General features: G+C 32.0%; 2 protein-coding genes and 1 non-coding gene across 4 annotated transcripts; 1 reads left to right on the top strand and 2 right to left on the bottom strand.

Annotated features, from left to right (window-relative positions):
* The first annotated feature begins 3,249 nt into the window (after positions 1-3,249).
* On the top strand, positions 3,250-7,327 carry LOC113861619 (protein DEFECTIVE IN MERISTEM SILENCING 3-like). The gene is made up of 6 exons (XM_027494565.1): positions 3,250-3,437; positions 4,125-4,240; positions 4,426-4,645; positions 4,993-5,184; positions 5,437-5,757; positions 6,828-7,327. Exons 2-6 carry the CDS (start codon positions 4,135-4,137, stop codon positions 7,006-7,008), a joined length of 1,020 nt encoding a protein of 339 aa, XP_027350366.1. The 5' UTR covers positions 3,250-3,437; positions 4,125-4,134; the 3' UTR covers positions 7,009-7,327.
* On the bottom strand, positions 6,958-11,181 carry LOC113861618 (copia protein). Of its 2 annotated transcripts, none has more exons than XR_003504274.1 (6): positions 10,792-11,181; positions 10,501-10,606; positions 10,032-10,122; positions 8,518-9,661; positions 8,335-8,405; positions 6,958-7,462 (listed from the first exon to the last, which is right to left on the bottom strand). XR_003504274.1 is itself a non-coding variant. In XM_027494564.1 (6 exons), exons 1-5 carry the CDS (start codon positions 11,104-11,106, stop codon positions 8,353-8,355), a joined length of 1,461 nt encoding a protein of 486 aa, XP_027350365.1. In that variant the 5' UTR covers positions 11,107-11,181; the 3' UTR covers positions 6,959-7,462; positions 8,335-8,352. The 2 variants fall into 2 exon arrangements, 1 of the variants encoding a protein (XP_027350365.1); XM_027494564.1 differs by having other exon boundaries at positions 6,959-7,462; positions 8,766-9,661.
* A 39-nt stretch (positions 11,182-11,220) lies between these two features.
* TRNAQ-CUG lies at positions 11,221-11,292 on the bottom strand. The gene has a single exon. It is a non-coding gene; the product is annotated as a tRNA-Gln (tRNA).
* Between the last annotated feature and the right edge of the window lie 4,435 nt (positions 11,293-15,727).

The raw sequence follows: 15,727 nt of genomic DNA, 5'->3' as shown, positions 1-15,727 counted from the left end.
ATTATAATTGGTCCTACGGACAAGGACACGAACTCAAACGTGCATATTATTATGAACACGAAGAGTAACCTCAAATAACTGAAGAAGTGGCCAAAATGAGGGTCCAAAAAGCACTGCACTGAGAATGGTTATTTGGGGTCTTTAACTGCCGATGCCCATAACTCGCACCTACATACCCTTTATTCCACTTTGGTTTGTCTGGGTGAAAATCCTAATTTCAAATGTTCAAAGCATCCTCTGTCTTTTCTCTTTGGGGGTAGTGAACGATCCACTCTAAGAATGGGATGTGGGGTTCGTTTGTCCAATAAAACACAAATACAAAGCATAACATGTGCGGTGGTGGTCATTGGTCAAGTTCTACTTATCAATATATGTCCCTTTTTGCTGCGTGTAATGGTGCATGCATATCCACATTAAGGCCAAAAAGCAAAATGTGGGATCCATCTAAATATAAATATCAAGTAAGAACTGCTCAAAATCCCATATGAGGAAGGAAATGGACATGATTGACCCGATAAGGTACCCAAAAGAACCGCATAATTTGCCTGTCACATTCATTTTAGTTGTACAGTTGGTACAATTTAATGGTGAATGCGTGCTTACCACTGTTCTTCGGACTCAGATAATTAGAGCTCAAATAATCCACTACACGATACGATACGATACCAATTATATCATGAGTTAAACGAGGAATAAAATCGCATGTGTTTCTCATTTTTCGCTACTTTTTTTAGGGCTAACGCTGTGTGGTACATGAGGGGAGCATCTAATCCTCCAATTCGTTTCCATCTCTTTCTTTCATCCATGAAAAAAGTCAATTGTGTAGGAAAAATATCACTGTCATAATCCCCGTGCACCACCATGACCCAATATATTTTCTAAGCATATACTAACTACTTTGTTTAATCATCAACTTTGATCAAAACCAACTAGTTAGTTTTTTCAGTTTAGTAAAAAAAGTAAATTTGTGAAAAAAAAACACACACACAGATAAGCATCCAAACTTGAATATCAAGGAACTAATTTTGTATTGAATTTTAAATTAAAGTTTGATTGATCTGTTACTAATTACCTCTTCTTAGTCATTATATTCTAAATATAAATTATTTAATTTTAATATTAGTAATTTTACTTGTACCAATTAAAAATCTATAAATATGAATTTAAATTTATTCCATCAATATTTATCACAAAAAAAAAACATTTAATATAGAAAATTTAATTTTACTGTGTTCTATTATTGTCCCTGATTTATTTTTATATTCTTAAGTTTTTTATTCAATCGTAGTTTCTATTTTTTTTTATTTTAAAAACTAATTGATAAATATTTTTAAAACTCGTTTAAAATAAAATATAGGCGGGTGAGTTTTACTTGGCGTATCCAAAGTTATATTCAATGATATCGCAACTAAAGATTAAAAAAGTGGGTTGTGTTTATCCTATTTAAGAAGGTTGTTGTTCAAGTTTATCTTGCATTTCATGGGCCCCGCGAGAAGTGTGACAAGAATTAAAAGATAACACATATCTTTCTTTTCTGTATTATTATTATTATTATAAAATTTTCTTTTTTACAAAATTAAAAAAAATCTTTTTTATGGGATGAATCTTAAAAAAACCTATTTGAATTAAGATTCAAGTAAAATTAATTAATACAAATAATTTTGAATTATTAATGAATTAAAACATGTGCTGAAATTATTCTTAATCATAATTTTTAATTTTAATATGAATCTAAAGATGCATAATAATAAGTTAATAAAATTTTATTAAAATTATAACTGTCAATAACAATAAATGGTAAATTTTGAGAAGAAGTCATTTAAATTAATCTACTTCAAATTATTTTTAAAATAGTAATTTCACTTAAAAAAATATGACAATCGTTGAGTTTACAGTGAGATCTTGATCTTCCTTTTGGGGCTCAGTCACGTCAATTATATTTTGTTCTATTTCTGAATGTTAAATTCCATGCACTACTTGATTTCACAAGCATAATTATTATTGATAAAATTTTATGGTTAAGTTACATGGCATATGTATCAAATTGCATAAACATGACATTGAAAACTGCTCTGATGGATAATTCCAACAAGTTGAAGATACCCTTCAGTGTCTTCCAACATGACAAATAGGCCCTGTCTCCACTTCCACCATTTCAGCATCAACATGCCCAACCCAACCCATATCATCATAGTTGACTGTCTCTATAAAAGATTAAGTGGAAGCACTACACTTGGAGTGAAAAATGAAACCATCAGTCGTTTTTCAGTGCTTAATCTGATGTAGATTTATTTCAATGAGTTATCCTCAAATTCGGCCATTGATTGGTATTGGTTGTTGAGATGTGTTCATTTTATCTTCTAAAGTAAACTAATGCAACTTGCACTTTAGAAAAGTTTGATCCCAACAAAACAAAACACACATAACTCCCTCCCTCTCTCTCTTTCTCAATATGTGTGTATACACACTCAAGTTCATTTAAATTGGTTTACAAGTTTTTTATAATTAAATTAGATAATTTTTTACCTCAAAATTAAAATAAACAGAATTATGAACACCCTTACTCGAAAGGTAAAATATGGGATCCAGTTTCAGGGAATTCAAGGCATTCCATTTTTTTACAAGAAATTAGGGTCACATAAAGTTACTCGAAGCATAAAGAAATTTAGTGAATCATGGCCCAACAAAACTATACGCTGCTCACTTTCAGGGTTTGTTTTTGGTGGTCACACTTTTAAGTATTGACTTTTATTAGGAAGGCCAGAGAGCCCAAATTTTCAATTACTTAAATGTCTTTCCTTAGCCCAAAAGATATGACTGGATTTGGAAACAATACGACCCAATAAAAATATGCAGGTTGAGGCCCTTTTTTTGGGTTAATTTTTACAAAATCGAATTGATTTAATAAAACATAGTTATATATGTTTTGGTTTTATTAATTGTTTTCATCTAACAACATTACATTAACTCTACAAAAAAAAAAAACTTTCAAAATCATTGACTGCATATTATTAGTTGTTTTAATTTTTTCATTCTTAAAAAATAAAAGCAAAACTAGCTTCATTACATAGACCAAATCAATTTTAAAAATTTACTTCTGAAACTAGAATTGAAATTCCATTAAAAAGAAAAACTAAATTTGAAATTGTTAGATACTAAAAAATAAGACGGGTAAAATAAAAAAAGTGAGCAATGATTAGATAATGTTTTAGATTTGACCGATAAAAACATTGGATTCGGAGTAACCGTAAAGTAGTGTGCAAAAGTTGTGCAAAAGTGAGCGTGAAACAACACAGGTAGGGTACGGAACTACCACTGTTGAGTGCTGAGTGCATTGCCTTGGTGTGATACAATCAGAAGAGAAGAGAAAAGAGAGAAAGTGCGAGTCATCTGAACTGCGATCTCTTTATGTTATGATGTCTCAACCCAACCATAAGGTGAAGTCTCTTCTCTCACCACTTTCCCTTTTCTTCTCTATTTATTTCTTACAAACCACTTTTTGTTTTAGTGCATTTATTAACTCTTAATGCGGATGAAGCTGTATCCTTTCTTAGTTGTTAATTTTATTTATAGCTTCCCAGTTCAGTATTTATTGTTTAGGATTCAATCTTTGTTGAGATACTTGTATTTGCTGCGGAGTAGGAGGTTGTTGGAAACCCAATTTGTGCGTATAAGAATGGTGATGGGAATTTGATTAAATAGGATGATACTACCTATTGATTTTGGGGACATAGACCATTCAATTTATTTCATGATTTAGGAATCTGATTTCAATTTGATTAAAGAATATATATACCGGATTCCAATTAAGAATATACTTAGAGTTTTTATAACACACTTTGGTTGAATGACTTGTTTACAGTGTATAACAACCAAAACTCAAATGTTGCATGACCTACATTTTCTTGCTTGATTGAGCAACTTTAGTCCCGTGATGCTCATATAACTGAATATGTTCCTTTGAGAACCCAGAAGTGGTTGACTTACACGTTTTACGCTATTTCATGTTGCTAGAGAACTTAAATATTGTGATATATGGCTTTGTTTTTGCGTTTGGTTTTTTTATACATTTTTTTTCGTCCTACTGAATCTTGAAACTCTTGTTGTCATCTGTCTTCTTTCAGCTGAATCTAAATGATGATAACAGAGAGATATAAAATGATCAAGCAGCATGAAGATAACATTAAGTTCCTTAATTCTCAATCAAATCACTTGGCTGAATCAATACTTGACTTGCAAGGTATGTTTTTTTTTCCCTGGGGAAAAGGAGGAGATATGAGGGGAGTGTTTAGAATTTAAGATTATCCAGACTAACAAATAAAACATCAAATCATTACTCACTAGTTTAATAAAACAATTTCACAACTTTAATGAAGCATTTCTTATATAAGTTACTCAACATTTTTTGGCTGATGAATTTTTTAGTGAGTCTTGGAAGGTACCATTCAACTAATGTTATTACATCCGAGAATGGAAATGGCACCTTCCATTCTGAAGAGGAAACAGTGGAACAGATATTGAAGAAAGAGAAATCTGCTGCTAGCATATTCTGCTGGCTGAAAGCTAATGCCCAGACATTAATTTCAAAGGATGTTGTGGGAGTTGTGGCAACCCTTGCCAGAGTTGAGAGTTATGATCTTAGCAGGTTGACATCAATTTCTTTTTGTCTTCAAATCTTTAATGCCCCTCTGGTCATTTGGTTTCAATCTTGCAGCAGGCTACATCTCTTGTGGGTATCATTTAATTTTTTCTGATTTTGTAACATGAGTCTATTAGTTCTTTTAATACAATCCTTAAAATATATCTTGCAGACCATTTGTGTAGCATAATCTGTGAAATTTCCAAGCACATTAGTATTAGCGTGAATCATTGAACTTGACTGGCATACTCCATTTTTTTCTTGACTGTTTCTTAGTAGCATAGTCATGATGAAAGAAGCTCCTATTTTCAATTATTTAATTGATAAAAAACTGCAATTTTGTCTTAAAACAGGATCCTTTCTGAGTATTTGGGCTTGGAGGCAATGCTTGCAATTGTCTGCAGTACTTATGAAGGTGTTAATGCTCTGGAGAAGTATGATCCAGAAGGCATGATAAACTGCGATGGTGGTTTGCATGGAATTGGATCGTCAATTGGAAGGGGAATAAATGGCCGATTCGTGGTCATATGTCTTGAAGATTTAAGGTAATTTTGACACGAATGGGAATTTGGATCCTCTGATGGGACTTTCTCACAATAAAGGGGTTCATGTAGAGAAAGATATACTTAAGGACTAAATTTGTGGGCCTTGTGCTGGTCTTTCTGTTTATCACTCTCTTTATAAGATATGAAAAACTCACATGATAGGATCCAACTCTACAAACACATAATTTAGAAGGAAGATGAATCTCTTTACTAATAATTTTTTAAGCGCTGTTGTACTTGTTTTTATTTCAGACCATTTGTTGGAGGTTTTGTAGCCAATGATCCACAAAAGAAGCTCGTTCTTCCAAAGCCAAGATTACCTAATGGGGATTCCCCACCTGGGTTTCTTGATTATGCAGTGAACATGATCCATTTGGATTCAAAATATTTATGTTTTCTTACTGCCGGTGGGCATGGTCTAAGAGAGACACTGTTTTATGGCCTTTTTGCTCGCCTACAAATATATAAAACCAGGAATGAAATGCTGCTTGCTCTCCCCTGCATTAGTGATGGGGCCTTGTCATTAGATGGTGGGATGATTAGGAAATGTGGTATGTTTGCTCTTGGTAGTAGGTCAGTATCAAATTAACGTTGACCTTTTTAATGCATGTTTGATTTTAATTATTCTTTTTTGCTGTTCTACCCTTTCTATGATGCTAATACAAGTTTTGTTAATTAACTTTGAAGGATAAATTTTCTGTAGTTCAATTTTCCTCATTTCAATAATCTCATAAAAAATTGCTTAGTTGATACTTGATGCAATTGATTTTTGTCTCCTGGTAGGTGGTAAGAATGCCCACCTGCCTGCATTACACATGGGTATTTATATGTTCCTCATGCTGAAAAGTGAAAATTTTCTCCATGCATTCCGTGATATGCATGTCATTGGATAGGTAATTGAGATCATTTTAATTAGAGAGTTGCTATGGTGCCAGATGGATAAGTGCAGAGGGGAAAGGATAAGGTTAATTTTCATTTTTAAACTTTGTCATAAAAAGTAGAAAAATAAGGTATGATTGGGAGGCTAGATGCTAATTTTTTGCTTTGTAATACCTCTCAAATAAGAAAAATGTTTGTTTGCTTAAAATAAAAAATTTCCTTCCCCATCCTCAATACCTTAATGGTTTGAGCTTTACTATGTCTTACTTATTTTTCTAGTACTTGATAAACTAAGCATGAAATAAAAGTATATGTATTTATTATTTGAAATACATAATATATATTTAATACTTATTTATAAATTAAGAGATTTTGTAGGAATAAAAGGTACGGGGATTTAGAATCATCTTTATGGTTTGTAAAACATTCGCTGATTTGGCTCCCTAATAAATGTTTGAAAGTTCATTACACATAACCAACATTATATAAATGTTTGACGATTCACCTTCCGTACCCATGTAAAAGAAAAGGAAGAGCGATTGAATAATCCCCAAACGAGTAGCAGTTAGAATTGACTATTGGACTTTATTAATATTTCTTTTTCTCCTCATTTGATGATTATGACCATTATCTTTTTTATTCTATGGGTTTCTTTTCTTTCCCTCACTCTCATCCAAATATATTACTGTAATCAGAGTATTAACTTGTGATTTATATTTTTTTGGCCTTATGAATGAAATTTCTTGGGAACACTATGGCTGTAGGAAAGATGTAGAAGTGAAGTTTCCACTAATTTCTGGAGAATCTGATTTACCTCCAAACTATATTGAAGCTGAAGATATGGTGAGGAAGCTGAAATGGGAAAGCTCTAAGCTTGATGCAGATATCCATAGAGAGCAAAAATTATTGGATTATAGGAAGGGAAAGTTCAGGAGGCAAGCCTGAAAAGTTATGTACAGACTACTGGTTTGCAAAAAATGGTAGCAACTAACCACATCCAATAGTGTGCATTAGGCATTAGCTTTTTATTTTGCAGGCATATCTCATTAGGGATATGTCCAAAAGAAAGCAGAAAGGTGTGCATAAAATAGAAATGACATGCTTGCCTACTGTCTGCATCTGTTGATATATCTATTATCTAATATCTGCTTCTGAATTTCAATCAAGAGAAAACTTTACTTTTGAAAATGAACATTTGAATGTTGTAACATCTGACATCTAAGCACTTTCTCGGTTCTTATTTATGATATTCACTCCTATCCTCCAATTCCAACACGTTCTCTGATTATACAGTACGGATGCAACATGATGGGCCAGTAATTCATTTAAAAAATGATATTATACTGGGGAAGTCAGTAAGACTTGCAGTTGCAGAGCAAAATGCCACATATAATGGTCCCTGAAATTTAAAAAGAAAAAACGTTACACTTGGTTTTTATTTTAGCCTCCACACAAAATCTTATATTTTGGTTTTTATAAAAAGTCTTAAAATTAGTCTCTATTGATTATTGACATTATTATTATATTGGAATATTTTTATGTAGGGATTAAACTAAAGGTGATGTTGAATGTAGGGATTAAAACATAGAATTTTCATATAGACTAAATAAAGTGTATCTATTGGTAATCCTAAAACCTGAAAACAGAATCATCAAGGATTAAATTTAAGTTTATAAATTCGATAATTGGTAAGAATTAATTCATAAACAATTTTTCATTCAGAAATTAAAATGTTAACTTTTCATGAAATAATTAAAAGAAAAACAGTATCAAATATAAAAATCAAGTTTATAGTTAAATAAATAAATAAACGATTGCTAGGACGAGTGTTCGTGGGTCGTGATGGATTGAGTTTAACCTATGTTTGAATTTGATCCAATAGTTTGATCATGTCAATTTTTCAGATGTCATCTAATCAAATCATAACCCAACTAATGTAAGAAGACTCGTTATTATTTTAAAAATAATTAATTTAAAATATTGTCAAATATTAGACTGGTCTGGTCTAGGCTGAACAAAGTTGAAATATGGATCACACTCGATTTAAAAATCTCATCGTGACAGAATTTTTACCAATCAAATTTGGCCGGAATTAATTGGCTTAAAAAAGACTGAATTATCAAGTCAAAGTTAAGAACACTCCTAATTACAGCAGTGCACATAAAAATATAAAATTCCACACCCAAAATCTTGAAATATGGTCTCATTTGCACTGTAAAGTCATTATTATCATTTAAATCATAGAAGCATGAGAAAAATGAGAAAACTTACTGCTTGAAAAACATTTAATCAATTCTGAACACTCCAAACGGGCATTAAGTCAATCTGCCAATAGCTTGAAACTGCAAATTGAATTCATCAAGTGTATAGACAGTTAATCGTTTTTATCAAAAAAAATGGCTATGACCAACTACTATCATTCAAAGCCACTTATAGGCCGTATAAAGATCATACCTTGTACCTCATAAAAAAAGAAAAGATAAAAAATAAAAAATCATGCCCCATCTTACTGGAACATATATATATATAAAACTGTAACGGGTTATGCAATATGCATGCCCTGGTGCAGGCCTCGCCAAGGAGAGACAGGCTAAGGGAAAAACCTTCCCATCACCTAATACTTTCTTTCTTAAATTCTGTCCCTCAAAAATAAGAAGACCTTCAAAATACAAAGCGTGTCAGTACAAGTTACTCGATCACACCCGGTGTATCAACTTGTGCAGGTGTACGCTTATCCTCTTCTGCTTTCCTTTCATTAGCTTGCTTGTCATATCTTCTCCAGCAGTTTTTAGAAAGATGTCCACTCTTGCCACATATAGAACAAGCTACACTCTTGGCATTAATTTCTGACCTATTCCTATACATGCCGGTTGGCTTATTGTCAAACCACCTCTGTCCCCCTTTACTGGCATGGTGAAATCCTACACTACTAGAATGTTTGCGGGATTCTTCCTCTGTCTGTATCCGTTCCATTAACTTTGACAAAGATAGACAGTCCTCGTGTATTACCCTGAAGCAGAAGTCCTTCCAGGATGGTGGAAGCTTTGAAATGATGACACTAACATGAAAGTTATCGTCAATGTGCATTCCGGCGGCAACAATAGAGTCTGCAATGCTATTTAATTCTTGGATTTGCTCAACAACTGCTCTCTCATCAACCATCTGAAATTCAATATACTTTTTCACCTGAGACCTCTTAGTTCCACATTCCTCATACAGATAGATCAGTTTTAACTCTTCCCATAACTCCTTAGCACTCATTTTTCTGCTCGCATACTGATTGAAAAGATGATCAGATAAATGGGTCAAGATATTGCGACGACACATTAAATCATCATTCACCCATCTCTTTTCTGCAGTCTTGGCTGTAGCAATTTCTTCAGCACTTGCATCTCCTCCTAATGTTGCATTTGGGCATAGTTCAGTAAGCACATATCCAATCTTCAACTGTTTCAAGAGTAATTGCATCTGCTGAGCCCAGAATTGGTAATTATTCCCATCAAAACGAATGATATCAATAGTGACAGGCTCAAGAGGAGCAACAGCAACAACTGCTGAATCTGATGCATCTTCATTTTCCTTACCATGAAGCTCCGACCTACATTGTGTTTATTACATGCTCCAGGTTAGATTAGTCTATGAATATGTGCTTTCATTGCTGTTCAAATGCACTTGTGCAAAATCAAATACCCAGAATCGTGTTTTCTTTTCAGCCAAGAAGTAAGAAATAAACATTCAAAATGCAGAAATTTCTCCAACTAAACTACAACGAAGAATATCATTTAGTTGGCAGTTAGTAAACCATCAACACACCAAACCAAAAGAATAGGAACAAAATTCTGCATCCTGCATATCTGCACTCAGCAGTTTCCTCACCACCACATATTGACACTTGGGTGATTAATATCATTCTGAACTCATAAATTTAATGTTATCTCAGAGATCATAACTCAACATTGAATACTTACCTTAGCCTTCTTTCCATCTTTTTGATAGCTTCCTCTACGGCAGGAACACTCTTCTTGAAGATTGACCATTGTGTAGTAGATAAACTAATCCCTATATTCAGCAGTACAGAAAAGGGACATGTTTAGTTTCAGAATTCAAGTTGTGAACAAGACAAATATATATGAAAAGAGACAAATTCCAACTCAGATGTAACGATCCTAAGCAAGAAACAAAATTAGAGATTTTCTCATTAGAAAATTATAATTGGATTACCTCATAATAAACTACTAAGCATGGTCAACATCCAAACACATAACTAAGAATGTGACTTGAATAAGAACATTTCCTCATAGCGGCCTCGGGCATTGTTCTTGTGAGCAAATTCAAACAACAATTATAGTACAACACATAACTACACCAAAGCAAGAAAGAATGGAATTGTAAGAGCAAAAGCAGCAGCAATATGCAAATAATAAATTAAGTAATCACCTTTATAACCAGGATACTGTTTTCCATATTGGTTATAGAACTCCCTAATTGACACCAACGTCATCCCTTTGAAATTATGAACAATCACATTCCTCCTGTTTGACAGCTGCATCATGTAACCAATGTCTACTTAGGAATGCAATATTTGAAACATAAACAATATATTAAAGGTTGCAGCTCTTTCTTTAGAATCCAAGACTGTATTTACAAATTGGAGTTATTCTCTTCATCAATTCTTAAAATCCAAATTCAAATAGCAGCAAAGCTGTAGGAAAAAAAGTAGAGATTCACCTGACAAATAACGTTTTCGAAATCTTCTTTCTTAGGTTTGACGAGCTCCGGCTCTATGAAATCTTGGAGCGGTTTGTCCTCTGGTTCTGTGGAGTGTTGAAGCGGTTTCTTGTTGGCGTCTTCGGCGGCAAGAGAGAGAAGAAAAGAGTCAACGATTGTTCTGACGAATTGTTTGCTGACGGTATCGGAGAGGTCGATGCCGAGACGCTCGGAGGCAGCGACTCGGACGGTGAACTCAGTGGCTTCTCCCATGTCGGATTTCTTGAGAATATCCAAAACCATCTCCTCGATTTTCCGTCGAGTTTCGGCTTCCATTGCCAAACCAAAAATAACAGAAAAAACGAAAACCTATTACACTCGAGTCTCTCTCTCTCTCTCTGTGACAACGAGTTTCTGAAATTAAGTGTTATATAGGAGAGGATAAAAATAAGGTTCCACCGAGATTTGAACTCGGGTTACTGGATTCAGAGTCCAATGTCCTCACCACTAGACCATGGAACCTTCATTCCCTTCTTATCTCTTTGTCACTTCAGAATTTTATTTGTCTATTGCTACTTTCCTTAACAAAAATGCAAAGTTATTAACGTCTCTTTATTTTTCATAATTAATTCAATTTTTTTATATTTAATTTAGATACACTTCGATTAAAAATAAAATAAAAGTAATTGTATGCTTCTACGTGGGAAGGAATGCGCATATAATTTTTTTTAGACTGAGACAAATAAATATTGGTCATAGAATTATACACATGTTATTTAAAAATATTTGACCTTTGTTTTATAATTTTAGTCACTCTTAATAATTTTTATAAATCCTTTTCAACTTATTCATTAAAAAATATTTTTAATACTTTTTTTATTGAAATAAACATAAAAATGATTCGTCTCATCAATTTTAATTTATTTTTTAAACTTAATACATCACATCAAATTAATAAAAATAATGTCAATTCTTCAATAAATAATTTGTTAACTTAATTTAAAAAAATTAGATATCTAAAAATATTTTTAATTAAAAATATAAATTTCTTACAATTTATATTTTTAAATAATAAATACTTTTTTAATAAAAAATTATCACTTTTAGTGACTTGTCTTTGAATCTAAAAGATGGAGTTAATGTTTTGAAATTTATTTTTATATATTTTTGTCAAATTAAAAAGTCACATTTTTTTGTTATACTTGTATATAAAACGATAAAATTCTTATCATTAACAATAAAGACACCTACATTATATATATATATATATATATATATATTTAGGTGATTTTTTTATTGTTTAATTATATTAAATTTTCATATATATATATATATAAATTTTATCATATATATTTTATCTAAATTTAAAATTTTGTAAAATAGATGATTAAAACACTGACTGTCTAATTATTTATGCTAAAACTGTTTTGTTTTTCAGTAAGATTTTAGTTAAAAATAATTTATTAGACTACTAACAACTATAGAGGACTCATTCCATGATTATAATTTGTACTTTATTGGAATGCGTATTTAGTATTAAAAATGTATGTTTTTTTATGTAAATAAAACATTTTAAATATAAAATTAAGCATGTGTCCCAGAAATATTTTTTTATATAAACGTCCTAAACTTGATACAGTAAAGTCGAATAAAAATGACTTTTCCAACAGAAATCCATTGTAGAAGTTGACTCTCATTTTTGCCATTCCTACTCCCAAAAAAGTTGATTAAAGTTGATTTTGTGCAAAGAAGTCGATTGCAGTTGACTTTCGTACTCCATAAAAGTTGATTAAAGTCAACTTCCATTTGTTAATTTTTGAATCCAAAGAAGTCGATTATAATCGACTTGTATGATAAAGGAAATTCGATTGAAATTGACTTTAGTGTGATTCTCGAGACGAATATAATCGATTATTTTATATATTTATCCAGCCTCTTAACACCATAGAGAACAGAGACTAAAGAGAGTAAAATCAAAGAAAAATGGATACAGTGGAGAAAGATGGATAACAATATATATCAGCTTAATTTTATTGATCATAATGCAAGCAAGCTTAACACACAGGTAATTCATTTTTAAATATATTTATTTAAATTATAATTAATTATTTTGGTATTTAGTTTAATATTTTATTAATTGTGTAATTATATATTTGAAATAATGTGTAAATGTTAATTATTATATTGTAAATTAAATTTAATTGTTTGTTATAATTATAATTATTATATTAAAGAATGTAAATTAAAATTCTATTATACATTTTTAATTATTATGATAAATTAGTTTTGTATTGTAATAATTTATATATTATAATAATTTTAAATATATTGTTTTGTTATTATACAGAAATCTCGAATTTTAAAAAATAGGCGTTATAATATGATGATCGTTCCAGATTCAAGAATAAAACCATTTCTTAAAGATACTGGTTTTTGACATGTTACATATATAGTCCCAGTATTTAATTATGATAAGACACTCATAAGTGTACTTGTAGAGCATTAGAGACCTAAGTCGCACACATTTCATATTCCATGTGGAGAATATACGATCATTTTGAAAGATGTTGTATTTCAGTTAGGCTTACGTGTGGATGGGGTCCCTATGAGTGGTTGCATTGGAGCGTGGGATAAATTTTATGATTGAAATATATAGGCATTGTATAAAAATTTACTTGAAGTAGTTCTTGATGAGAGAAACATAAAAAGATTTTCTATAAATCTACAGTGATTCATCGATACATTTGGAGCATTACCTCACAATGCTAATGGATAAACTATTATCCGTTACACTCGAGCGTACATAGTGGTTTTATTTGATGAGATATTGTTTTCAAATAAATCAGGATTTAGGAGTTCATATGAAGTGATTACTTCTTTTAACTGATTTTACTAAGATTTCAAACTATAGTTGAGGTTCTGTTATTCTAGCATCCCTTTATCGTGAGCTTTGTTGTGCAGTGAAATACAATGTTACCAAAATTGTAGGTTGTTTGCCTCTTCTACAGTCGTAGGCATGGTATAGAATACCTCAGTTAGCCCTTAGGCACCATTATCCTCTCACTTTTCCACTAGCTTTTAGGTACATAAATTTATCAATATATTATTTTTGTTGTTATTTATATACGTTAAATTTGCAAGTAAAAACTAATTATGCGAATTTCAGATGGAAAAGTTATAGGTCATCGACGAGATCAGATAAGTTATTGCGATCTATGAGGATCATTGATTCAATTGGCATTGTGGAGGTAAGTTCAAATAGAGTGTATGCTGTTAGCTTTTGTTTTGAATGATTTTATTTAATAGTCTAATATTTGTTATTGATTATTTCAATTTAGGTGGACACCCTATAACAACAATGAGGTCAGGAACATTACACCTCCTTTCGTGTATGATAAGACTGATGTTTGGGCATCTGTGACTGCTCTTATACAGTTTATTGTGATTGAGTGGCACCCTGTTGATCGCGTAGCTCGACAATTTGGTGGAGTACGACATATACCAATCAGCCCGATAATACACTAAGAATGAGAGGGGTGATCTAGATATATGGTGGCCTGATTATCATGTGACATGACATGTTTCATGGAAGACACGTAGGGAGCAACGAGTTCAATATCCTCTAGCTGATGATGATTGTCTCTCTGTCAAACACTTTCAGTGGTACTTGTCAGTCACTAATAGATTTTTATGGTTGGATGGAGCTTCACAGTATGCAGAGCTTACGGACTTACCTGATGGTATACCACTACATGCCCCTCATCACCTGACATCACACATCCTGATGATGTTCCAGATAGACGCTCTTTCATGCATCGTTTGAGTGTTGATACACGTGGTAGGAGATGTCAGTACCGTGATAAGGCTCATATACTAGCCAACCTCCTAGCACATTGTACAACCTGATGCAAATCCAATTGTACAACCTACCTCACAACGTATACCACCCGACACTCACATACCCCAACCAATTCATGCCGAGCCCTAGCCAAACATGTACGACCTCTAGCTAGCAGTTTATGGTAGACTTAGCACCAGTTCATGTTAGATTCTTTTCTTACTCTCAGTCCTATGCAATATTTTGTCACAAGTCTAGCCTAAGGTGATATTGCACGACATATATCTTTCAGTCCACCTTTTATGTTAGATTATGAGATTATGGCTTGACTAAATTTGACTGGTACAGCCAAATCTATGCCACCACTAGATAATCTATATCGACCATCACCAACACGTATCCGAACTTCCGAGGAGGAGCATCGAAGGAATGTCCAACAGCAGGAAGCGGATGACCAGTACATGCATGACCAAAGTTAGCAGGAAGAGGAACATGCACACCACAGACCTATACAACATATTGTATATCATTGTTGCGCAACAGAGAGTCACCTTGCTGAGTCCAAACGCAACAAGCGTGACCCATAATCACATATACTGCATGATGATCTAGATATTTTATGGACTACGTATTTTGAAAATTTAGTTTTATGTACTTTAGAATTTTAATTTCATGTACTCTGGAATTTGAATTTTATGCAATTTAGAATATAAATTTTATGTTCTTTTAAATATTATTTTTATATTGATATTATTTAATAGTTTATAAAAATTATTATACAAAAATATTAATAAATTTAATTAATTTTTTTTTTAATTTTACTAAGAGATTAAAAGAATTATGCATGGATCATAATTCAAACTCCAAAAATGCACCAAAGTCAGGGTATGTTTTTAACTAAAGTCGATATAATTGACTTTCTTGTAACACAGAAGTCAATTATAATCGACTTCCTTATTACGTAGCTAAAAATAGTTATAATCAACTTCTGTACTCGTGTCTAAAATCGATTTTAATCGATTTTCATATAATTCAAATTAAGATATTTGTATAAAACTTTTTATTTTGGTGCATATATGTAATATTCAATCATTTTTATTTTATTTAGATAAAAAACCT

This window comes from Abrus precatorius, unplaced genomic scaffold (assembly GCF_003935025.1).
Source record: "Abrus precatorius isolate BTA unplaced genomic scaffold, Abrus_2018 Scaffold3, whole genome shotgun sequence".
Classification (NCBI taxonomy): domain Eukaryota; kingdom Viridiplantae; phylum Streptophyta; class Magnoliopsida; order Fabales; family Fabaceae; genus Abrus; species Abrus precatorius.
This window is presented reverse-complemented; position numbering and strand designations above follow the sequence as displayed.

Bases quoted from the DNA above. Each gene is read 5' to 3' on its own strand.
- LOC113861618 (XM_027494564.1), bottom strand. From the start codon at position 11,106: ATGGAAGCCGAAACTCGACGGAAAATCGAGGAGATGGTTTTGGATATT. The intron at 9,662-10,031 runs GTAAGTATTCAA...AACACAATGTAG, and splicing joins AAGATGGAAAGAAGGCTAAG to GTCGGAGCTTCATGGTAAGG. The intron at 8,406-8,765 runs GTGTGATCGAGT...TTCAATTTGCAG, and splicing joins TGCACAAGTTGATACACCGG to TTTCAAGCTATTGGCAGATT.
- LOC113861619 (XM_027494565.1), top strand. From the start codon at position 4,135: ATGATGATAACAGAGAGATATAAAATGATCAAGCAGCATGAAGATAAC. The intron at 5,185-5,436 runs GTAATTTTGACA...TTTTTATTTCAG, and splicing joins ATATGTCTTGAAGATTTAAG to ACCATTTGTTGGAGGTTTTG. The intron at 5,758-6,827 runs GTCAGTATCAAA...CTATGGCTGTAG, and splicing joins ATGTTTGCTCTTGGTAGTAG to GAAAGATGTAGAAGTGAAGT.